Genomic DNA, 25,276 nt, shown 5'->3' on the forward strand with positions numbered 1-25,276 from the left:
AAGAAAATTTCACGCATTTATCAAACGCTGGTGCACCACTGCTCCACTGACCTTCACAGACTTAGGACTGCGTGGGGAGGAGACGTGGGGGATTTAGAGGAGGAGGATTGGGCAGAGGTACTAGCTAGCCCTGGGGGAGCAGCAATCTCCACACCTGATTCAATTTAAATACCTACACCGCACATACTTCACCCAAGAGCGCCTTTGGAGGGCGGGCATGATCAGCTCCCCTGATTGCCTCCGCTGTGCAGTGGAGGAGGGTACACTAATGCACAAGGTTTGGGGGTGTTTGGGTTTGCAGAGATTCTGGAGTGGGGTGTTTGCATGTATGTCAGAGGTCTTGGGGTGGGAGCTCCCACACACGCCGAAATTAGCTTTGTTGCAAGTGATGGAGGGGATAGGGGGCAATAGGTACAAGCCTCACCTGCTATTGTTGGGCTTTACACTGGTAAAGAGGGATATTGCCAAGGCGTGGAAGGCGCCTCAAGCTCCGTCGTTAGCGGCATGGAAAAATGGGAAGGACTTCCGTATGGGTCTTGAGCAACCTGTGTTTATAGCCAGGGGGTGCCCTCGTAAGCATTATAACATCTGGTAGAGATGGTCGGACTTTCGAGGGTTGGACCTGGACCCGCCGCCCTTCCAACAATTTGACAGGTGGCACATGAGTGGAAAGGAGGGAGTGTTTCGCTAGACTGGTCAGGTAACTTTCAGATTTGTCTTTGTAAATAAGTGGCAACATCGGCACAAACGGAGGGAGGGGGTGGGGGGTGTTGTTGGTTTAGGAACAAAATGTCTAGGATTATATTGCTGATATATTGATGTGTGCGGAAGACTCCGGGCTCCGGGGCTATGCATTATATGTGACTTAAGACAAATAAAATCTGTTAAAAAAATAAAAAACAGGCACTGGTGCCTGTTACACCCATGGTGCATTCTATGATATAGCTCTTGCTATTTCTACTTCAGTGCTTAAGCCTACAATCCAGGATTTCAAATTGTCCAAGTTATAAATACTTCCCACAAGATTTAGTTATCTTTTATGTCTAAAGTTGCAGTCGGTGCTGAAAAAAATCCTGTTAATTTTCCTGTTTGTCATTCACCTCTCATAACCCTTCTAGAGAGTAGTGCACCTGTACAAGGATTTATCTGGTTGACAGACAAGAATTCTAACACTAAGTTGCCTGCCTTCAACATTAGTGATATATTCAGCCCACCTCATATGTGCAATGGTTCATTTTGTCCTCTGACCAACCGGATTATTCTCTTTGAGTTCTGAAAGCAGAAACTGACCTGTTACATTGGGACCTGTGAAGAGTAGTTCAGGGATCTTCAGATACCATCTGATGAAGGATTTCCATCTATGTATTGAAGCAAGGGCTTGCCACTTCTTGATCGGGCGAGTAAGAGATCATGAAATTCTCTGTCAAGTCTGTGACAACCGGGTCAGAGGATATATTGTGTGAAGTATGCATATGTGTGCAAATACAGATCAACCAATCATTTGCAATGCAATAGGTCTCGCATTAGGAAAGTTTGAGCTATTGGTATTGCAAATGACACATTTTTTATTTATGTGTTGGTTTTGAAAATAGCGAAATTAATAGCTTTGTCATTTACAATGCCAATAGTTTTGCCTTTTGCAAATGCGACACCTATAGCAGTTGTAATGCAATATGTGTTGCATTTACGTGACTTAGATGTATTGATATTACAAATAACAATGACTTTTATTTTTTTTAAATAATTAATACTTAAATAAAAGTTATTGTAATTTATAATGGCAATAGCTTAAACTTTTGTAAATAACTATTGTGAAGATTATGTTCAGTGTATTTTATTGTGACGAAAATCCAAGAAAATAAGTGAAATATTAACATCTTTTTGTGACATTTGTAGTAAAGTTTGAAACCTTGAGAGAATATATTTGAACCAGTTGTTGAATGGTTGAACAGATTGATGCTGTGGTGGCTATGAGCGATGTGGTGGCAACGAGTGATGCTGTGGCATTCAGTGATGCTCTGGTAGCGCATAGTGATGTTATGGTGCCCCGGAGTGATGCTGTGGTGGTGCTGAGTGATGCGATAGATAGAGTGAGGACGATAGCTAGATAGAGTGAGGGAGATAGATGGATAGAGGCAAGGCAATAGATGAATAGAGGCAGGGCGATAGATGAATAGAGTGAGGGCGATAGCTGGATAGAGTGAGGGCGATAGCTGGATAGAGTGAGGGCGATAGCTGGATAGAGTGAGGGCGATAGCTGGATAGAGTGAGGGCGATAGCTGGATAGAGTGAGGGCGATAGCTGGATAGAGTGAGGGCGATAGCTGGATAGAGTGAGGGCGATAGCTGGATAGAGTGAGGGCGATAGCTGGATAGAGTGAGGGCGATAGCTGGATAGAGTGAGGGCGATAGATGGATAGAGTGAGGGCGATAGATGGATAGAGTGAGGGCGATAGATGGATAGAGTGAGGGCGATAGATGGATAGAGTGAGGGCGATAGATGGATAGAGTGAGGGCGATAGATGGATAGAGTGAGGGCGATAGATGGATAGAGTGAGGGCGATAGATGGATAGAGTGAGGGCGATAGATGGATAGAGTGAGTCAGATAGATGGATAGAGTGAGTCAGATAGATGGATAGAGTGAGTCAGATAGATGGATAGAGTGAGTCAGATAGATGGATAGAGTGAGTCAGATAGATGGATAGAGTGGGTCAGATAGATGGATAGAGTGGGTCAGATAGATAGAGTGAGTCGGATAGATAGATAGATAGATAGATAGATAGATAGATAGATAGATAGATAGATAGATAGATAGATAGATAGATAGATAATGTGAGGGTGATAGATAGATAGATAGATAGATAGATAGATAGGTAGATAGATATAAGAAGGGAAGCTCAGATGGATAGAGTGAGGGCGATAGCTGGATAGAGTGAGGGCGATAGATGGATAGAGTGAGGGCGATAGATGGATAGAGTGAGGGCGATAGATGGATAGAGTGAGGGCGATAGATGGATAGAGTGAGGGCGATAGCTGGATAGAGTGAGGGCGATAGCTGGATAGAGTGAGGGCGATAGCTGGATAGAGTGAGGGCGATAGCTGGATAGAGTGAGGGCGATAGCTGGATAGAGTGAGGGCGATAGCTGGATAGAGTGAGGGCGATAGCTGGATAGAGTGAGGGCGATAGCTGGATAGAGTGAGGGCGATAGCTGGATAGAGTGAGGGCGATAGCTGGATAGAGTGAGGGCGATAGCTGGATAGAGTGAGGGCGATAGCTGGATAGAGTGATGGCGATAGATGGATAGAGTGAGGGCGATAGATGGATAGAGTGAGGGCGATAGATGGATAGAGTGAGGGCGATAGATGGATAGAGTGAGGGCGATAGATGGATAGAGTGAGTCAGATAGATGGATAGAGTGAGTCAGATAGATGGATAGAGTGAGTCAGATAGATGGATAGAGTGAGTCAGATAGATAGATAGATAGATAATGTGAAGGAGATAGATAGATAGATAGATATAAGAAGGGAAGCTCAGCTTAATGTGCAATGAGAGAATCAGCAGAATTAGTTGCAGCCAGTACCAGGGGATCACATGTTGACCCCACAGGTACACTTTAGCATACTACTGCTATAATCATTGGTAGACCTCATGAGTAAGATTTAGACAGACTCATTCAAGAATAGTCATCCAGAAATGGCACGGAAGTACAAGGACCATTAGCCTAAGGCTACAAGAGCACCTCTGTATGGAAAGGACAACCAAAGAACACAAAAATTCCAGACTGTGGTTCCGAATTAGTCCTACGATGCACCCGGGCACTGCACTGCCTACAGTACTTTCTGCACAAAGTTCTAGACACAGAACCACTGTCCCTGCATGGAGCAGGGCGAGGGAGCGATAATGAGTATGAATGAGGGCCCATGGTCCTGAGAAAACAAGTAAATGTGAATCTGAGGTCAGAGAGACCAATGAAGTAGACATCAATGACAAAAGGGAAATACCAAATCGAGGTGACTTGTCCTAGGAAGGACAAGAAAGCATTAAGCAGAGAATCACCACTTTTCAAAACAGCAGCCAATCCCATCAACTACAAAATAAATATGGAGGTGTGTGACTAAATAGGCTCGTAGAGGTAGAAGCTAGTTGCAACCATCACCCTGGATCACAAACCAAATTCTTAGAGTGCACGCTCTGCTCAACTGCGGCTCAGGACATCTCACAAGTATAGCAGTGGGCGGGGAGGGGGTGGGGTGGGGACGTTTAGAAGGGATACATGTACTTTTATCAGGATTATCCAGAATGGCTCTCTCGGTGACAACCTTTAACGGGCCAGTGGCCTCGAGGTACACTGTTGAGGGGTATGGAAGAAGAGGCGGTCCTGGATTCTGCTCAAACCATCATTGTTCGTTTAGCTGTAGCTAATCGTTAAGCTAAAACACTATGGAAAAAACAGATCTGCAAGTTTAACCTTTCACTAGAAGCACGTTCCCTAGAAAGCAAAGGACGGCACTTCAGTAAACAAAACTGAAATCAGGCCAAACGCTTTCTTTCTTCCTAACGCGCATGTGAAAAAGACAGAACTTCCAGGGTTTTTTTGAACTGAAAAGCCGCTGTCGCGACCGCGGGGAAGGGCACTCCTGGCACAAGAGTGGGAGACTGGAAGCATGTGCGCGTGCCTTTCTAAATCTGGAACCAGCCACAGCCAGGTCCCTCCAGTCCCCGAGAAACCATCCAAAGGGGCGAAGAAATACACCACAAAAGTGACGTGGATCCAGAACAGCATTAAATGTGTGCACAGAGTGACGGAGCAAGAGGGTTTTCAAGTCACTGGGTACATCAACTCAATCGGTTTTATAAGGCCACTATAATCTCACGTCTGTACTTACCATTGAATACAGGAAAACAGAAGGTGTTACTTTAAAGCATTTCACTATTTTCCTGCTGATGTTACATGATAAAATACAGTTGTCTCAAAGACAACACAATTTTACACAATGCTAAGCAATGACTGTGTATTAATCCAGCAATCGTTATTTGTAAATGTTTTACAAACAAGCAGGAAGTGGGATAAGGGAGGGGGGTGGCAAATGGTGTGCATTTTCGCGGCCGCTTTGATGTTCTCAGTGGCTGCACAGCTGAGAACATCAAAGCGGCCGCGAAAGTTGCTCCTAAAGTCTGCAGGCTGACAAATGGTGCGCGCGCCCGGCGCACATGCACTGTACCCGATCCGCCTGCAGATTTTGGGAGCACTTTTGAAAGCCCCTTACTTAATATCTCGCCAAGGCATTGCTAACGTAATGGCTTAGGCGAGACCTAAAAATCGGGCTAGTATGATTATGAATAAGTTCTTCGTTACAACATTGTTGATGTCCAGGTATGCCTTTCTATCTATTCATACTTATTACGCAAAAGTACTTCTCACACTCACCAGGAGCATGGACAGGGTTGCAAGATCACTGATCAATCACCTGTACATAAAATGGATTGCAATACAAATATGCTGGTGTGATTAAACAGATAGCAAAGGGCTGCATAGAGAGTGGGGATGGGGATTTGTAGCAAACGTAGTTAAGAGAGAATGTTAGCTAGAAGAATGTGGTAAGAAGTGAAAGCAAAACTTTAATACTTGGAAAGACAGGAAAGGGCATTGTTTATTTTTCTGGATGTTCGGACAGACATGCCACCTAATGCCGAAAATATGAATGTGTGGGGTCATTATTCTAAAGTGAATCCTAACTCATTCTTTTCACACCTATAAGGACTACTTTGCTCTGCAGGAAAACATGCTTTTTCACAAAATGTCCCCAGAACATAAACAGAGACACATATTTTGCAAATACTTTCCCACAGAAGCAGGGGTGGTTGAACTTAAAACTGCTTGTTTTGATTAGTGGACTATACAATTTTCTTTTAAATTGTAATTTATTTTAATAAGTTTTAAATAAATTATTTTAGATTAATATTGTTTGGTTAACACGTTATGCTTATTTTCGAGTTTTTGCCACACTCGCCGAAATGCATATTCCTTTCTGAAAATCTTGCTGTGCACTTTAGAAGTTTCCATATATTAATTCCTAGATACTTTGTTTTATATGTTATAACTTTTTTCTTCCTTCCATTCCACAATAGGACCAACACTTGCACAATTTCTTTCAATATTGTCAGAAAACAGAGTCGGGAGCTCAAGTTTTAGGAAATGACCTTGTGAAATATCTTAAGGTAAGAAATCTAAAAATGATCTTTAATCTACGTAAACCTTTGCTTTAAACTGCTTGATATACCCAATACATTGCGGCAAAAGAAAGGAAAATTATGTTGAATACTGTATCCTTTAATGACAGTTCAGAACCCTTCCAAGCCAATTTCTATTATGTTGATATAACTGTTAAAAACAAATAGGAATGTTTCCTGGGGCCATGGTCTAGGATACTGCAAATGAGTTTTACAACTAGCTTACATTATTCGGATTGCTGTTTCTCCTTCGGTTAATCACCTGGAAGCAACAGAAAACTACCAGTGTTTTCTTACTTTTTGTAATATGTTTTTTCAATTTTTAATTTTATAAAACTTTTTATTGTAATTTCGTTTCCATACATGTCTATACATCAATAAACAGTAATCATCTCCATCTGCAGTTAATTGGCACACGGCACATTGCATTACATACACGACAGTTCTATGTCGACACCTAAATAGTACACTATAACAGGTGACACCATTCTCCCAGTATCCCTCCCGTACTTGCATCATCTGGACATACTCAGTCATTGCACAGCCTACTCGTCCCCTTCTTTATTCATGGGATATCTTCAGGGGTTGATGTCGTTTGCGGAGATTCACAGATATTTCCCCGGGATTCATTCCACTTTCCCCATATTCTGGACCATTTTTTAGGCCATCCTCTGTGTGTGTAAACTGCTCTTTCTGCCACCATGGCGGCATCCATGTCATTTTCCCATTGCTGCTCTGTAGGTAACACCCCGGAGCCCCAGTTCTTTGCTATATTTCGCTTAGCAATCGTCATCCCGAGTGTAGCCCAGTTCTGTAGTGCCAAGTTTAGGTCAGTAGATTGCCAAATTTTTAGGAGACAGCATCTGGGGTATCGCTGGACTTCTGCCCCCTCCTCCCCCCCACCTCCGAGATCTCATTCATCACCCGTTCCCAGTAGGATTGTATATTTGGACAGTCCCATATTATATGATAAAATGTTCCAACTTGTCCACAACCTCTGAGGCAGAGTGAATCAGGTGTGTGCCCGAGTTTGTGTAATGTGGTGCGAGGGTAATACATGCGATGTAGCACTTTGAGTTGTATGAGTTTTAGCCTAGATGGGATTGCTGCCTCTTGGGCCGACGCTAGTGCGTCCATCCAGTCTGAATCCTCCACGTCTCCTACGTCTGTTTGCCATTTTCCCCTCAATGCTACCATGGGGTCTGGTTGATTATTGACCAGTTTACGGTAGGTCTGTGATATGGGGTTTTTGTCCATGTAGTCCGTGAGGAGTCATTCTTCCAGGGGGGAAGACTCTGCTAATTCGGCGCCTAGGTGGATAGCTTTGGAGAGTGTGTCTAATTTGGACATAACAATAGAGTTCAGTTTCTGCCATCCCATACTTTTCTTGCAGAGTTGCAAATTTAAGGATCTCTCCATTCACCCAGAGATCACGGATTTTAGTGATACCTATGAGGTCTCATTGCCTAAATCTTTTAGTGTTCGCCAGGGTACCCAAACGACGAGTCTCCCACAGTGGGGTGGCTAGTGTCAGCACTCCTTCCCAACCCCCTTTGTGCAGTGTGCCAAATTTTAACCGTGTGTGCCGTTGGACCTGTGAGCGTATGTTGCCTCTTGTTGGTGTAAAGGGCCTTCATCAAGTGGTCTACGGGTAACAGATTCCTGTCTAGTCTGAATGCTGGTTCATCCTGCGGGACATGTATCCATTGATTTATTATCATTAGTTGTGAGGCCTAATAATATAGTTTAACGTCTGGTAAGGCAATTCCCCCATCGTTCCAGCTACGCACTAATTTGTGTTGCGCTATGCGGGCTGTTTTACCGTCCCATAGCAGCGAGGAAATTTCTGCTTCAGTTGCTTTAAAGTAGGAGAGGGGGACCTGAAATGGGGTATTCTGGAGTGCGTATAGGAACCTGGGGAGCGCCAACATTTTGAATAGTGCTGCTCGTCCCAGCAGTGTCAACGGAAGGGATTTCCAGTGTTTAACATCTGCTTTGAGTCTCGCTAGGGGTCTCATCAGGTTTTCCTCCATAAATATAGGGTCTTGTGGGGTGACATAGAGTCCTAAGTATTTAAATCCTCTGGTTGCAATTTGTAATTCGCAGCCCGGAGGGAGCCTGGGTATAGGGCCATGCAATATATAGATCAGTGATTTTGTCCAGTTAATAGTGTATCCCGACATTGTCCCGTACACTGTAAGGATGCCGAGCACGGCCTTCAGGGACTCTGCCGGGGACGTTATATATATTAGTACGTCGTCCGCATATAGCGAGATCCGGTCTTCCCAATCTGCCTCCCATTTTATCCCGTGGATCGACGCATCTTGCCGTATCCATGCAGCAAGTGGTTCTAGTACCAGGGTGAAGAGGAGCGGAGACAGGACAACCTTGCCACGTCGCTCTCCCCAATGTGAACTCCCTTGATACACGTCCATTCTCTACCTCCCCTCTGTTTTCTTACTTTTGAAGGCTGCAGCATTTGATGACCATGACTTTAATTGTTGGCATTTGCCATGTGAGGCTTTAGTGCCCATTTTTTGAGCCTCACAATTCGATTTGAGCTGCAGCGCTCCTGGATAATTTTCTTTTTTTAAACAAGTCTTTATTGAAATATATATATATATATATTTTTTGCCCATGTTTTACATGCAATTCAAAATGAAAAAAAAGAAAGATAGACTCCCCCCCCCCCCGCCCCCCCCCCCCACGTCCCCCCTCCTCCCCAGGCATGAACACATGGATAATTTTCTGCAGATTAATAGAAGTGTCTCTCAAAACTGCATTTTACCACATAGTTCTGCTGGATTTTTTCCCTTATCACTCACCTTTGCCAGACTAGGTTGATTATAAGTCTCAGTATCACCAATCCCAGTGGGAGGTCTGGATCTCGCATCCCTTGGGGGACAGAATGGAACCTAAATCAAGTCACCATGACGGAAATGTTTTAGTGAAGATGCGTCACTTGTGGATGATTCTAGAAAGAAGCTCTTCTATTACAGATTGAAACTAGTTTGAACTTAGTTAACAGTGCTGTGTCTCAGAAGGAGCCTACTCGGCTCCGAGGTCAGGTCTTTGGCTGTAGCTGTGGGGCTACTGGCCTGTGCAAGAAACACGTTTGGTGGGTAATGCTGAAGGACAACACTAATTGCAAATGCACTGAGCCAACCAACAGGTTAAAAGAAGAATAAAACTGCACCAGAGTGGTGTAGCTGTGCCACCTACTTCATGATCTTTCCCTCGAGGAGGAGCACTATCTGCATGAATAAGAGGAGTACTGCTACTTCTTTTGTATGCTCTTTATTTTTAGAGGATTTGTCCCCTGCTTCTTCTCTTTTTTTATACTTTTTATTGTTAGAGGATTTGACATCTGACTTCTGTCTCTGAGGAGACTTAACTGGAAGAGAACAGGACTCCTGCCTAGGGATTGTGCCGAGAACCGTTTAGCCTCCTATTCCTTCCATGCCTTAAAGTGCATGGGTGTGCATGTATCACACCTTCTGATATAATCTTGTAGTTCAAGATACCACATGCATATGCTGTATAAGTGTTTTTTATCAACATTTGTTTTCTGCATTCAGAACACTGTTTGAATCCGAAACCTTAGGAGAGGTGATGTGGTATTTGTCGATGAAGAGTACAGAACGAGTGAAATTAGGGCTTTTCAGCTGTAGCTGATGTAACGTTACTGCTGTGGGACAAATGCTTTTATGTCCATGGTGGCACCTGGAAGGGGATATTATTGATGAGGAATTTTTACGAAGTTAGATTATCCATAAGAAAGATAGTTACCAAACATAAGTACTTCATTTATTTTGTCTTCCCAGTGATGGATAAAATCTGTTTTCGCTGTGGTCCTTCCCGGCTTCATGAAAAGTTAATCTCATACAGTATTTTACAGTTGTTTATCCTTTCCATTAAGACTGGTCATTTAATTTATTTCCCTTTTGTACATTGCTTTAATCACAGGTTTGATGTGACCTGGTAGTATATCGTTTCCACAGTTGGACACAACAACATTAAATGAAATTTATTACTTATATGAAGGTATATGCTTCTGGTAAAGCAGAGGTTATGCTGTAGAAATTTAGGTGGAATGTTTTCAAGTTTGTTTTTGTGGCCAGTGGGGGACTAATTGGGTCATGTGTTCTATAATCTATTGGTTGTTGAACGTCCGTGAATGGAGGTTGGAGCACTTGTATGAAAGTAAATGCACTTTCATGCTGTACATATTTCTACAGAACAGCAGACGTTTCTTGCTACTGTTGTTGAAATGGCACTAAGATGAAACGTTAGTTCATTAATCCCACCTGGCTGTCTTCATCCTTTGTTACATGTATGAATCATTCCCCTTCATCAGGCTGGGAATGCCTTTAATAACTTTAAGACCACAGTAGAAACATTGTATTGTAATATTTTTATAGTGCTTTCTTACCACTTCTGAAAGGCCCAAGGCTCTTAAATGTATGTATGCATTATATTCAGCATAATCTGTAGCCCATCAACCTCATTGTCTTAAGTCTGTCTGACACCCAAGTAGGTAGATTTGCTGTGAACTCTACTCTTCCATAGAACCACACTACTTCAGGTTATTAAACACAAGCAAGTACAGGATAGAATGAAAAGCATCTTAAAGAAAGATGCAGGCTTACATGTCAGCCTTTACTGGAGAACTGTAGTTTCAGAATTTTTTTTTTTTAAACATTGGATTTGTTCATTAGGTAGTATCAATAATAGCAAATATTCCTGTATGAAAATAAAGAGGCGGAATGAAACTTACCAGGATTCCCTTGTGACTTGTACATCAAGACAGTAGTGTTTCACATATATGCTGCAGGTTTTCCCATGTTGTTGCTTAGTAAATTTTCAGGAGTGGCACGCCTGCCGTTAAGGGCTGCAAGAGTGCCCTAATTGCTTCATTGGAGGAGTTTATCTGGTTCATCCACATACTGTTGCTCTAGTTTGCTGAATTATATTTGCCTTAAATGAGCTGAAGATAACATGAACAGGATGCAGCCTTCTACCTTGATTTCATACAGCAGACACTAGATTCTCAGAAATGGTGATGAGAACATTACATCTAATAGAGACTCCTAGCCGCAGATTCCTTAACGTAGAATTATCCCCAGGCGTGAGACTGGATCCGGAAAATGTTTTGCCACAGCATCCCTGCGCGCCGGGGGGATGGCATCACGCGACTCCGCCCAGGCGTTGTCCACTTTCATGACGTCAGCGAGGTCACAAAAGTCCCACCCCGGTGCGCCTACGTCAGTTTTTTCCTTTTCCACGTGCAACACAGATCCGGTTCGTGCTCAGGGCCTGTTTAGGCCTTGCCCTTCGCTATTGCGTGTGTTTGTGGGAACAGTGTGCGGATACCTTCGGGCTTTAAGACGTGCTCGTCTTGTGGACGCCTGATGTCGGCGACGGCCCCTCACCTCATTTGCATCTGGTGCTTGGGGAAAGTTTACTGCTCCACTGATTGCGAGGCTTGCCAACGGTTGAAGCCAAAGTCGCGGCAGGAGCGCCGGATGAAACTTCTCTCGGCTTACATGTCCAGATCGGCTTTGTCACCTCGATAATCTTCTGCGGAAGGTTTTTGAATCGGCCGTCGTCATGGTCCTCATCCCTCTCCTGTGCCGCAAGAGCGTCGCTCCCGTCGGTAAGTGTCGCAGTTTGTCCCTGAGGGCTGGTTTCCGGCCTGTTGGGGGCGTGGGCTCCCCACGGGTGATGCGGTCCCGCGTATTGTCCCCCTATCCACAGTTTCGCGGTGAGAGCGCGTTGAGAGCCCTGATGAAGACATATGCCGTGGCTTTACAGGCCTCGCTGGCTTCTCCTCCTCCTCCTTCCCCTCCTGGGACATTGGCGGATCCCATGCATTGTGCGGGGCCCTCCGCGGCGTCGCTGTCGGCTCCGGCGCCGACTGGCTCGGCACCAGGCTCGGAGGATGTGGTCCGGTTGGGGTGCGGCCCTTTGGGGGTCCCTCCTTCGGACCACATCGCCTCTGCTGCAAACTCCCGCCGGAGTCTCTGTGGTGTCGCGGGAAGTCGCCGGGGCTCGGTTCATACCCCCGACCCCCTGTTGGCCCTATGGACAAGCGACTATCTTGTCTGAGGCTGAGGCGATACCGCTACGGCGCCAGCGGCTGCTGGCTCTGGAGGCGCCACAGGGGTCGGCAGACCCCCCTTGTCCCGTCATGGGTCGAGGCTGGCGGGGGACACCTCGTCCCTCCCTGGGTCCCTCTCATCCCTCCACGCAGACGGCTGTCTCGTCGGAGGTCGAGTCAGCCTTGGCGGCGCCACTGAGGTCGGTGGGCCCCTCTCGCCCCTTCATGGATTGAGGCTGGCGGGGGACTCCTTGTCACTCCCCGGGTCCCTCTCGTTCCTCCACTTAGGCGGCTTCCTCGTCTGAGGTCGAGTCGGCGCAGTCCCTTAGCCGCCTCGACTCCGGCCCAGCCCCAGTCCCCTGCACCGTGTGGTGTGGAGGAGGCCTGTCCGGCGTCTCCTTTGGCGCTGGACGACCATGACATCCTGCCTCAGGTTGTGGACTCTACAGCACCGGACAGGCGTTGGTTTGTGGACTCGTCTTCGGACGTCCCCTCTTCCCCAGAGGTTGGGCGCCTGCTGGTGTCATCCTTGCCGGAGACGGGCCACCGCGTTGTGGCTTTTTCCCCGGCGTCTTCAAAGGACGGCTCCTTGCCGTTGCCACGGTTTTCGCTGGAGGAATCGCAGGTCCCCCACTCATCGGTCCCTCTTTCTCCTTTCCGGGCCTGGCCTTTTCCCACTCCGATTGGCTTCGGGGACGGCCGCCTTAGCTTCAAGCCCTCGCCTACGGAGGAGCTGCTCCCCACCCCCCGGGGGCCCAACGGAGGTGGGTGCAGCCTTCGCTCCCGCTGTTTCCACGGCTGTGAGTATTTTGCGCATGGCTTATCCAGCTGCCCATTTCCCTGCGGATCATCTTCTGGAAGTTCTTCACCAGGGCTCTGGTGGCAGGGAGCTGCTGCTTCCCTTTGAGGATTCGCTCCATTCTTCTCTTGACGGGGGATCTGGTGCCTCAACACCTTCTGCAACTGCACCTTCCAGCCCCACGTGACCCGGTGTGTCTTTCCCTTCACCCCTCTGCCTCAAGCCCCCTTTTGCAGACTGCCTTTCCCTCCCTGCCGTGGCTGTTGTCTAGACTGGCTAGACTCTTGGGGGCGCAATATGTTCGCTTCGACTGGTGCAGCCCTGCGAGCCCTTAACACTTTATGTGTGTTGGCTAGAGCCACCTCTTGCTTGTGGTACTCGGCCCCTTGGATCCGCCGTTTCTCAGGAGGATGCTGGGGTTGATTTGCGGTACCATGCGTTGGATGCCTGGGAGCTGGCAGCATTTATTATTCGCTCTGGACATTTCGGAGGTGCTTGTTCATGCCATGGCTTCTTTGGTTGCCCTTCGCCGCCATGTTTGGCTTCGGGACAATGTGTTCCCGGAAAATATTCGGGAACGGCTGGTAGATCTTCCCTTCGATGGCACTCTTTTGTTCCACGCCGGGCAGACTCGGCCATCCAGAGGTTCTTGGCGGGGCTTCGGCCTCCTCCTCCTCCTCAGTGATCTGTGAGTTGATCTCGTCCTTCGGTGCTGTTCTTTCATTGGGGCGGGTCGCCCCAGTTGGGTGATGTGTGTGCTTCATTTTCATTTGAGTCCTCTTTGTTGGGACTTGTGGTTATGTTGGCTGCTGGTCGGCCCTTCTTGACTGTGTGTTTTTAGGTCTCGCCTATTAATCCCGCAAGGGATAATGGACGAGAGTATAGAGGGCAAACCAAGGTATGAAACCATAGCGGATTTCCTACAGTTCGTGTGGTGCACTCGCGGAAAGCGCGTCCACATCAAAACCATCAGCCTCCCTCCCACAGGCATCTGAAGCTTCCCCCGGCATGCGCTCGGCTTCAGGCATTTCTCCACCCCCCTAATTATTCACCCCTGCTGTTGCTGCCCACGGCCGTACTTTCACTTTCACGGCCGCCAGGCCGTGTCTCTTTCAACATCCTCCCCCCTCCCAGTGTTAGACTCGTTTTTGGTGCCTTGTTCCACCTGCCCCTGCTTGCCCCAGATTCATTGCCCTGCTCTTGCTTGCTACCTCCAACACTCTTCTGCCCCTACTTGCCTTCTCTGACAATCCTTTATCCCTGCTTGCTTTCAGTGCTTTCCCCAGATTCCTTGCCCTGTCCCTGATTCCCTGTCCTGTCGTTGTTTGCTTTCTCTGGCCCTCCTTGCTTCACTGTCGCGGTGTGCACGTCCCCGCTTTCCCGCACCTGTCCCTTTTGCACTCCCTGTCCCTACTTGGAATCCCTGCCCTTCAAGTTCACTGGTTTGTGTTCTTCAATGCCTCGACTTGCTCTCCCGCCTCCGTATGCCTTCCCATCTTTGCTTGCTCTTTCTTCTCATTACTTGTGTTGTTTTTGGCCGGTTTAGTCCCGCCTTGTCTAGCATCGTTTTGACCGCAGCTCTCTTGACTCAATCCTCGGGCAGAGACTCTTCGCGCCGGATCTGGGTCGGCTTTTGTTCTTTGTTGTTTCCGCATGTCCCACCTCTCTCTGGACCACATGCACCCCTTCCCCCTTTGAACTTTAAGAGGATTTCCATTTGCGAGCCGATTCTTAGTTTACTTTCTCCATGGTGTTGCGATCTGTCTAATTTAATGCAAATTAAGCGAAGGAGTTTCAGTTTAGCTGCGATCTCCGTGTACTTATTTGTGCAATTCAATGCAAACCGAGCGTGCATTTTTGTAATGGGATTTGTTTTTTAATTTTTTTATGGAAGGGGTTTACGTTTATCTGCGATGTCTGTTTACTTTAAAGCAGCTCCAGCTCAGGGATTAACATTTGGATGCGATCTTTGTTTACTTAAATGCAAACAGAGTGCACATTTTTGTGATGAATTGTGTTTGCTTCATTATCGCATGTATTCATGTTTTGCTGCGATATTGTGTTACTTTAATGAAAATTGAGCGAAGGTATTTTAGTTTGAATGCGATTTCTGTGTACTTTGAGGCAAATTGAGCGCTCATTTTTTAATTGATTCAGTTTATTTCATTCCCACAGGTATTTACGTTTGGCTGTTATTTCTTTGGATGCACTTTTTTTGCTTTCGCATTTTGCTATGGATTCTGTTTGCTTCATTATCTAAGGGATTTACTTTGATCTGCGATCTTTGTGTGCTTTAATGCATATCGATGCATATCGAGCTAAGATCTCCGTGTAATATATTACAAATTTAGCGCGCCTTACAAACACTTTGAGCTATTAAGTCATGTTCATGCAATGTGTATAATGGTTTTGTGTGGCCTCTGTTTAGTCTGTTGTCTCCATTTGCTTTCCACTTTTCGTTTGGCTGCCATTTTTGTCTACTTAAAGGCAAAGCGGGCAGGCATTACAAACACTTAGGGAATTATTAAGTTATGTGCACACAATGTGTATAACGAACACTTTGGTAACTCAGCCCCACCACAGCACCATTCAGCACCACCACAGCACCACTCGGCACCACCACATTATCACTCAGCACCACCATAGCACCACTCAGCAGCATCACAGCACCACTCAGCACCACTCAGCAGCACCACAGCATCACAGCACCACTCAGCACCACCACAGCACCACTCAGCAGCACCACAGCACCACTCAGCAGCACCACAGCACCACTCAGCAGCACCACAGCACCACTCAGCAGCACCACAGCACCCCTCAGCACCACCACAGCACCACTGAGCACCACCACAGCACCACTGAGCACCACCACAGCATCACTCAGCACCACCACAGCATCACTCAGCACCACCACAGCACCACTCAGCGCCACCCCAGCATCACTCAGCGCCACCCCAGCAACCACTCAGCACCACCCCAGCAACCACTCAGCACCACCCCAGCAACCACTCAGCACCACCCCAGCACCACTCAGCGCCACCCCAGCATCACTCAGCGTCACCCCAGCACTACTCAGCACCACCACATCATCACTCGGCGCTACCCCAGCATCACTCAGCACCACCACAGCATCACTCAGCACCACCACATTATCACTCAGCACCACCACAGCATCACTCAGCACCACCACAGCACCACTCAGCACCACCCCAGCATCACTCAGCACCACTACAGCATCACTCAGCGCCACCCCAGCATCACTCAGCGCCACCCCAGCATCACTCAGCTCCACCACATTATCACTCAGCACCACCACATTTTCACTCAGCATCACTCAGCGCCACCACAGCACCACTCAGCGCCACCACAGCACCACTCAGCACCACCACAGCACCACTCAGCACCACCACAGCACCACTCAGCACCACCACAGCACCACTCAGTGCCACCCCAGCATCAATCAGTGCCACCCCAGCATCACTCCGCGCCACCCCAGCATCACTCCGCGCCACCCCAGCATCACTCAGCGCCACCCCAGCATCACTCAGCGCCACCACATTATCACTCAGCACCACCACATTATCACTCAGCACCACTCAGCACCACCACAGCACCACTCAGCACCACCTCAGCGCCACCCCAGCACCACTCAGCGCCACCTCAGCGCCACCCCAGCACCACTCAGCGCCACCACAGCACCACTCAGCACCACCACAGCACCACTCAACACCACTCCGCACCACCACAGCATCACTCAGCGCCACCCCAGCACCATTCAGCACCACCACAGCACCATTCAGCATCACCACATTATCACTGAGCACCACCACAGCATCACTCAGCACCACCACATTATCACTCAGCAGCACCACTCTGCACCACCACGGCTCACTCAGCGCCACCCCGGCACCACTCAGCACAACTCAGCATCACCACATCATCACTCAACGCTACCCCAGAATCACTCAGCACCACCACATTATCACTCAGCACCACCACAGCATCACTCAGCACCACCACAGCATCACTCAGCACCATCACATTATCACTCAGCACCACTACCCAGCACCACCACAGCACCACCACAGCACCACTCAGGATCACCACATCATCACTCAGCGCCAACCCAGTTGTTTTGGGTTATCTACACCAGGTTGGCCCTGAGATTAGGGCTTCTGTTTTTTTTCTTTGGCTGCTTGACAAGCCTTCTGCATGGGGTTTTCCCCACGGCTCTTTCTGTTGTCCTCTGCTGCGGAAGTTTCTTCTTAAGAGGGTTCCCATGTCTTGGGACTTAACATACCCTATGTGGGGTAGTGGTAGCTGTTATACAGCTTTTCTGGTCTAGGGAGCTGTGGTTGCCTTCTGGCCTCTGCTCTCCATGGCGTTTATATATGTTGCAGGTGCAATTCCCTTCTTGCTGGATTGGAATGCCTTGGTGGTGCCACGGGATGTCATTCTCCGGGGTCGCTGCGCTGTTCGTCAGGTCTGACCGGCTGTCTGCGGCCTGGTGTAGTGGCTCTGGCTCTGCTTCTTATTGGGTCATGTGTGCGGACCGCTCTCTGAGGTGTGTCCGGGCACCTTCTTCACCCTTCTGTTTTCTGTCCTGGGGCTGTGATTGTTGTGTTCCTCCCTCTTTCAGGCGCAGCCTGCCCGGTCTTCCTAGGTGCCTCGGGCTACTCTTCCTGCTTCCGACAGCATCTTGCTGTTGGCGCCATTCTGTCTGATCTATTGACTTCCGACTGTGGTGGGCTCAGCTGCCCTCTTGCGGGGTGTGTTCCCGGTGGGGGGGGGGGGGGCTTGCCTTCTTTTTCCCTCGTCTCCTTGGAGCCTCTAGGTTGATCTTCTTCCTCTTCCTTGCCTTGGCCTTGGATGGAGGTTCTGTTGCCTTGTAGGGGCGTGGGATGCTTCGGCCTCCCCTTGCCCTGTTTCCTCTGTTGAGAGTGAATGGGTTTCCTCTTTCTTCTTTTCTTCTTTCCACACCCCTCTTGGGGTCAATGGTGTTCTGCTCGTAGGGGTTCCCCTTGCCTGGGGGGATGAGGTTCCTTGCCCTGTCTGTTGGACTAGTCCCCTTAGGGAAACTCTGTTATGTCCAGGCTGGTGGGGTCCTTTTGCAGACCCTCCTTTCCCGTGGGTATGGCTAGGGTATCTATTCTACATTAAGGAATCTGCGGCTAGTAGTCTCTATCAGATGTACGAGTTACTTACCTTCGGTAACGATATATCTGGTAGAGCCGATTCGAGCCGCAGATTCCTTCACTGATCGCCTTTCCTCCCCGTTCTGTGAGGACCTTTGGCTTGGTATTCTGCACTCGCCTTCCAGTGGGTGGCTATGTCTTCTGTGAGTGCATTCTTTCGCTCTTTTTGACGGGATGATTTGTCATGTTTCTTGTTCCTCTCTCCTCTTTGGCGCATTGGAGGATGGGTTTATAGGTACTCCTGTGCCCCTCTGTTTTGGTTGCTCCAGGATTGGGACTTGCCTTCACTCTCTTCCCTCCCCTCCCTCTCCCCCTTTTGTTACTAAGGGTCCTGGCCCCTCTGCTAACCTCTGGGTTGGGGGTCATCTGGCCGTGCCTTTGCCCTTTGTTCCTTGGGGGTTGTCGCCCTCTGTGCTGGGGTTGCTTTGGAGGTTTGTCATTCCTATTTGTCTAGGAACTGGTTCCCCTTTGTTGTTTCTTGGGTGGGGTTGGAGTCCTGCTACATGTTGTCATGACATCTTGCATATGTTCCTTGTCTCCAGGGGGTGGACTGTCTTCATACTGGCAGGGTGGCTGCTCAGGGCTGTGCTCTGTTCTTTCTTCTTTCCCTGCATTTGGGTACTGCAGTGTTGGCACTGCTCCTTATGGTGTTGTTCGTCACAATCCTTTTTTCAATGTTTCTGCTCTTTCGCATACTGTTCCCATATGCCCACAATTTTGTCTGATGGCTCTGCGTTGTGGTGCGGAAAAGTTCTCAGAAGAAAACTGACGTAGGCGCACCAGGGTGAGACTTATGTGACCTCGCTGACGTCACGTACGTGAACAATGCCTGGGCGGAGTCGCGTGATTCCGTCCCCCCGGCACGCAGCGATGCTGTGGCAAAAACAATTCCAGATCCAGTCTCACGCCTGGGGATAATTCTACGTTTCGGAATCTGCGGCTAGAATCGTCTCTACCAGATACATAGTTACCGAAGGTAAGTAACTCATACATTAGGAGTGTCAGGTTTTCTCCTTTACTCCAATTAGCCCCAAAAAGTCATCATAGGAGTTGCAGCAGTAGCAGAGTTTTCCGGAGTTTCGGCATCTAAGGTATTTCCCATTTGTGTAATTGATTCCTACTGGTCAGTGATTGTACAATTTTGCTCATTTTATCTGATACTTTTCAAACTCATCCTCTCAGTCATTCAAAGGTTTTGTGGTCTAGTTCCTTGTCTGTGACTGGAAATTGTTAGGTTGTCAGAAACATGGATGGTCTTGACACTTATGATTATTTGCTTGAGTATAGCTTGCACTTGTTGTGGCAGAGGGTGGTATTTTTTCTGACCTGGTTTAGGTTGGGTTCTGTAGTGGGTGGGCTAGCCGATGCAAGAGGGATTCCATCTTGAATATTGTTAGGTGGACTATTGAATTTGGATTAGAAAAACAGCAATTGTGGCCTATACTGAACATTTCTGATCGAAAAAAAAATCTAAACCACTTGCAGCCTAAGTTTTGAGGCTCCCTATCTAAGTGGCCAGTTACTTCCTGCTACTAATACTCCACTAAACCAGAATAGCTAGCACTGCCGGACAATGTACTGCTCTTGAACCAATTACTACAATAAAATGTATGGAATTATCTATTTGCTTTCTGTTGCTGTTGTCCAGCCATGTCCTACTTGTGACTATGGTAAGCACATAGTCTGTGTCAGCTTTATACAACTTGTGTTACCATTACAAATCAATTTCATTTCTATTTATCATCTTGTCAGGTGTGGAACATTGTTTAGCTAAATATCAACTGGTGGCACTTGTGCCTTTGCTGCATGCATTCCAGCTGGTGCTTGATTTGTAATGTCTCAGATTTAACATTTTCAACTGAATAGAAGGTGTGCAGGAGGGAGAAGGGCCAAGGGATGACTCTTTTCAAGAAGAGCAGGTGGAGCCAGTAGAATATCTTGCGTCTGGTCTTAGGTTTTCACTGTCACTGCCTTAACAAGAGTTTGCATCATCACCAGGTTCAACAGCACAGTTGTCACAAAAGTCTCATACAGAACCTGCCCATCCTTGTCAACTGTCAGAAAGCCAGATAGCCTCATTGATTTCATCTTTAGTTCAATATAAACATCATAGAGTCTGTACCATCTGCACGGAGACCTCTTTGGCTACCTAAACCAAATGGTGTCACAACATGGAATGTGTGATGGGTGGCAGACCTAAAGTACAGCCAATATTTCCAGTGAACGAGGAGAAGATTGAAACACAGAAGTATTCAGAATACTGAAGGTAGCACAGAAAGTTAGAAATTGTAGAGGTGTGCATTCATCACAGGCCCAGTTCCAAATGCTGCGACCACCACAAGGGAACTCTATATATGTAAAACTAAAGGTATGGACTTCACAGAAACGTTATCTTTAAAAAATACATATTTTTATTAAAGAATAAGCATCAGCATTATTAAATACAATACAGAGGGAGGAAGAGGTCACATAACATGAGGACAATAGGTAAAGGCAAATAGTACACATCAACACTGGAACAATCTAGGGTGAAGGTGGAATGTCACTGTTGGCAGTGGGGGGATGACATATGTCCCCACGGTAGGAGTTCCACTGGCCCCACATACGTGTCCATTACTTCGGGCAACCCCTGGGCACATATACTACCTTTTCTCTAAACATTGACCAGTCTAAGTCTTGCTTCCAATCGCCCACTGTAGGGGGTTGGGCCGCTCCCCACTTTTGTGCAATATTTCTTTTAGAGAGCATTAGCCCCAGAGTGACCCATTGCATTGAGCAAACATTCAGATCTGTCGGCTCCCAAACATTCAAGAGACATCTACAGAAACATGATCAGTTTACTTATAAACCACAGTCCAACAAGTAACTTGTTTCAATGCAGTTCAGATATATTCTGGACTGATTTCTTATTGCACTGGAAGGGAGAATAGGTTCTACTGAAGCAGCATACCCTTTTGTGAAATCAGCTTGCTGAAAATCATTGCCTAGGTTTGTATGAACCCTGTTTGAGACAGATTCTGGAGAGGGTACTCTAGTAAGCTGGTTTGTAGAGTAAAAATTAGTGCTAATTATTTGTTAACTGGGGTTTTTATTACATAAAACAAGTAAATCTATAGACGAAGAAATGTTGCTGATGAAATAGTCACCTATGACCGTGGTGGCAAGTGTTAGTGGAATCACCTCTTTGCGCTCCCTGCACTTGATCATATGCCCTCCCTCCTTTACTTGCATGATGAAGCCATCCTGACAGCATTTTACCCTATGGTCAAGCACAGAGCATGGAGAACAGCAGATGCAAGCTAAACCAGAGGCTTTGATATGTGTGCAGCCTGGAGTGTTTTTATTTTCATGATACACTTTTAATTGGATTGACCTCTGTACCTTTTGTTTTTCATCTCACTTTTTACACTAGCTTTCCCGTGCATCCGAGTTGCACTTCACAATGATGCTGCCAGAGCTGTTCACTGTTTTTGCAACCAGATTTGCTAGTCAGTTTTGATATAAAATTTTGATAAGACCTATTTCTATGGTTCATTAATTTCCTGTGATGTTATCATTGAAGTGTTGGGATTATAGTAGATGAATATCCGATCTTTCTGAATTGACAAATTATGATTACAAATTATTAAAGTTCCTTTGAGACTCTTCATTCTTTTATCACAGAGTCTTCATGCCATGGAAGGATATGTGATGATTGCTTTCCTGCCAACAATCTTGAACCAAATGTTTAGAGTCCTCACTAGGGCTACCCAAGAGGAAATTGCTGTAAATGTAACAAGGTAAGTATTGTTAGTCATTATTTGTTATGTGTGCCACCTCCGTGTTAGTACACCACACGAACCTGCTGCACAGGGGAGACAACCTAAATTGCTTTTGTGAAAAAATGTTAAGTCAGTATGACTAAGCATGTAGTGTGAAAGAAGCTTTTCTCTTCAGAGATCTATTACCGAACAGTTCCTAAGTTCCTTTCCCAGAAGCAATTATGAATTGTAAATCCGGGAAGGGCAGCTTAAATCCAGAGTTGTTAACTGTTGCCCAGAGTGAAAGCAGCTACTTTAGATATTGTGCTCCACTTGAAATTTGATGTGAGCCAGTTAAACCAAGTACACCCTTCAGTGTCTAAAGTCCACCCCTGGATAGCTAGAAATCCAATAATAAGTAAATTTGCTTTGACTAAATGATGGTAGATATCCAAGAGTACTTGCATGGAAATGGACTAAAATGCAGATGTGCTTCAGCCAAGCAGGCACTCTTCTTCAGTATTAGTTCTTTCATAGATTCGCAGTCTTGAATCATTCCCCATCGTCGAAGTGGGAGTGCCACCGTGCCATAGTAAAGCAGTATGTATCACTATCATAGGCTATAATGACAATGAAAAGTCATTTTAGTAGCCTATATATGTCCTTTTTTAAAACAAATGTACGAAGTAGTGATACATGCTGCTTTACTAGGTATCGTTGGACTTCAGTTTCAATGAATGGGATTGATTCAAGCATGTGAATCTATGAAGGTTACCAATACTGGAGAACTGCAGTTACAGGTAAGTAACTAATTTTCGCCTGGTCCTCAGCTCTCTTTCCACAGCTATCAGAGCATAGTGGCAGTGCAAAATTAACACTCTTTTACAACAATTGTGGTCAGAACATGCCCCTCGCCTCTTCCTTTTTCCATGTGTTGCTTGATTCTTGCAGGTCATAGGCTTGCCTGCTATATCTTTCTCAAATGTTTGTGGATCCCAACCAGAAACACAACAACCTTAGCTGCATTTGCCTGAAAGGGAAGTGAGAGAAATGATAAGCACAGGGTCATGCAAGGGCAAAGGGAAGTAATCACTAGCAAGTCTGACAAGTGAATTCTTACCCTTCATGTAACTCACCAGCCCACTACATTAATCATTGATGTGCCTGAGTTCCTAGCCCTGACACTGCAGAGTTTTACCAGGTATACACAGTAATCCCTCGAATGCCCTCGCTGGACTGATGCCAAAGCTATGATCAAATAACAACAACTGCTTGTTGTAACATTACTTGGACATTAAGATGGTAACTCTGGCAAAGACTAATGCTAAACTGGTTTTATTCATTTTGTCTAGGGTCATCATCCATGTTGTTTCTCAGTGCCATGAAGAAGGATTGGAGAGCTACTTGAGGTCATATGTTAAAGTAAGAAAATCAACTTTTCGTATTTCACACTTTTTATTTCATCAGTATTTGCTTATTGAAACTGCATTCTAGGAGCTCCGAGTGTACTGCTACAGAACCTAGACTTCATCTCACTGTACAAAATCACAGTGGATGTGCATACAGGACATACTTCTTACTATCCTTTAAAGATCATGTTTTGAAATTAATCATCATTTAGTTTTACTTATGTTTATTATATGACACTTAGAATGATGACATATTGCAAGGCATTGTGTTGATTTTTAGGGAAGTATACTACTCTGCTTTTTCTTGTGGATCACCACAATATGGAAACCCAGCCAGGGGCGGTTCCTCCATTTGAGTGGAGGAGCTTTGCCCCACTGAAATGCCCCCCGAGAAGAAAAATATAATGGTAATAAAGTTAATTCATTACCATTTTATTTTTTGTCACCCCATCCTGACTGGAACGTCAGAACGGGGGCAAGACTACTGCTGACTGACAGCAGCAGGGAGAGCAGGCCACTTTCAGTTTAAAGTGTGCATGTCTTTTTGGCAGGCTGTCTTGCGACGGCCAGCCACACATGCACACTTTAAACCTCTCTAACCAAGCTGTCTTAACACAGCTGGGTTAGAGAAAGCAAAATCCTCCAATGCTCGTCTGAGAGCTGATAGAGGCCACTCCCATCAATCCTGGCCCTGCTGTCATGCTGGTGAGAGCAGCGTCACGATTGGCTTGGGAGTTTGGAGCCTGGCTGCCTCGAGGAGAGAAGACGATTGAGGAGGACGTCACGCTCCCAGGTAAGTGGTTTTAATTTAACAAAAAAACATTTTAGTGACCTACCCACCCAACCACCTTTGGGACATGCCAGCTGCCATTAGTACCATCCACAGAATTAATATTTGTGCTTGCGAAATTTGCTGGGACTTATTCTAACGACCACATCCCATGTCAAACAGAAGCCCTGACTGATATCACTTATCAAAACTATCTCATCCAGTGATCTGGAATGATCTTGCCTGGGCTCAGCTTTATTCTTCCTCAAGCACAGTATTGGCAGGGTATCTTGAGGCATGTATTTAAGTAAGACTGTGGAGTCAAGTGAAACCTATTTTGCTAAACCATTTCCAAATGGCATAGAGAAGAGAGTGCCTTTCTAGATTCAGGACTTTGTATCTACCATGAGATTGCTTTATCTTTTTTTGCAAGGTCCTCCCTAAATAGACATAAGTGTTTCAATGAATTATTGCATAGAAGAATCCTTGATGAATGCATCCTTGAGCACACCTTCTGTCTGGATGTCCTAAATACTATGAGCTAACTTTGCAATCAACACTTTTGTTTCACAAACCCTGTGATTCACAAAACTCTAACCTGCAGTGTACTAAACTCATTTTGTGAGTCAGAAACATCTTTCTGACTCCTTAACTGAGTTTTGCGACCCATTGTAATGGTAATTGGGAGAGAGCATGAAAAGGATTGCCCCCTCCTCATTGCGAGTTGCAATGGTATGCATCAAGGTTATTCAACCATAATTGCAGTCACAGCCAATGATCAGTTATCAATACCACAAGGGAGGTGGTAACTTATCATTGGGGAAAATATCACTTTGGGACACCAGTTCTGATAAGCTACTTCAGGGAAAGAAAGCAAGCAGTGGTCTAGAGTCCACTGTTTGCTCCTCCTAATGTATTCCAGAAACTAAATAAATACATATGTACATATCACCCAGTGGCGGACACCACTTGGTTGTTATAGTAAGGATCTTGGTTCCGTAGGAAATGCCTTTTTTCTGTAGCTAATACATT

General features: G+C 46.3%; 1 protein-coding gene across 9 annotated transcripts in view; it reads left to right on the forward strand.

The window, feature by feature from the left end:
• Positions 1-25,276, forward strand: part of DOCK9 (dedicator of cytokinesis 9) — a 1,255,128-nt gene that overhangs the window by 762,480 nt on the left and 467,372 nt on the right. For all 9 annotated transcript variants that reach the window (XM_086947866.1, XM_086947869.1, XM_086947867.1 and 6 more), the window contains exons 23-25: positions 6,131-6,220; positions 21,990-22,105; positions 23,419-23,488. In XM_086947866.1, the coding sequence (XP_086803992.1) occupies positions 6,131-6,220; positions 21,990-22,105; positions 23,419-23,488 (276 nt within the window). The remainder of the gene's footprint in view (positions 1-6,130; positions 6,221-21,989; positions 22,106-23,418; positions 23,489-25,276) is intronic.

This window comes from Lissotriton vulgaris (genome assembly GCF_964263255.1).
Source record: "Lissotriton vulgaris chromosome 8 unlocalized genomic scaffold, aLisVul1.2 SUPER_8_unloc_1, whole genome shotgun sequence".
NCBI classification, from domain to species: domain Eukaryota; kingdom Metazoa; phylum Chordata; class Amphibia; order Caudata; family Salamandridae; genus Lissotriton; species Lissotriton vulgaris.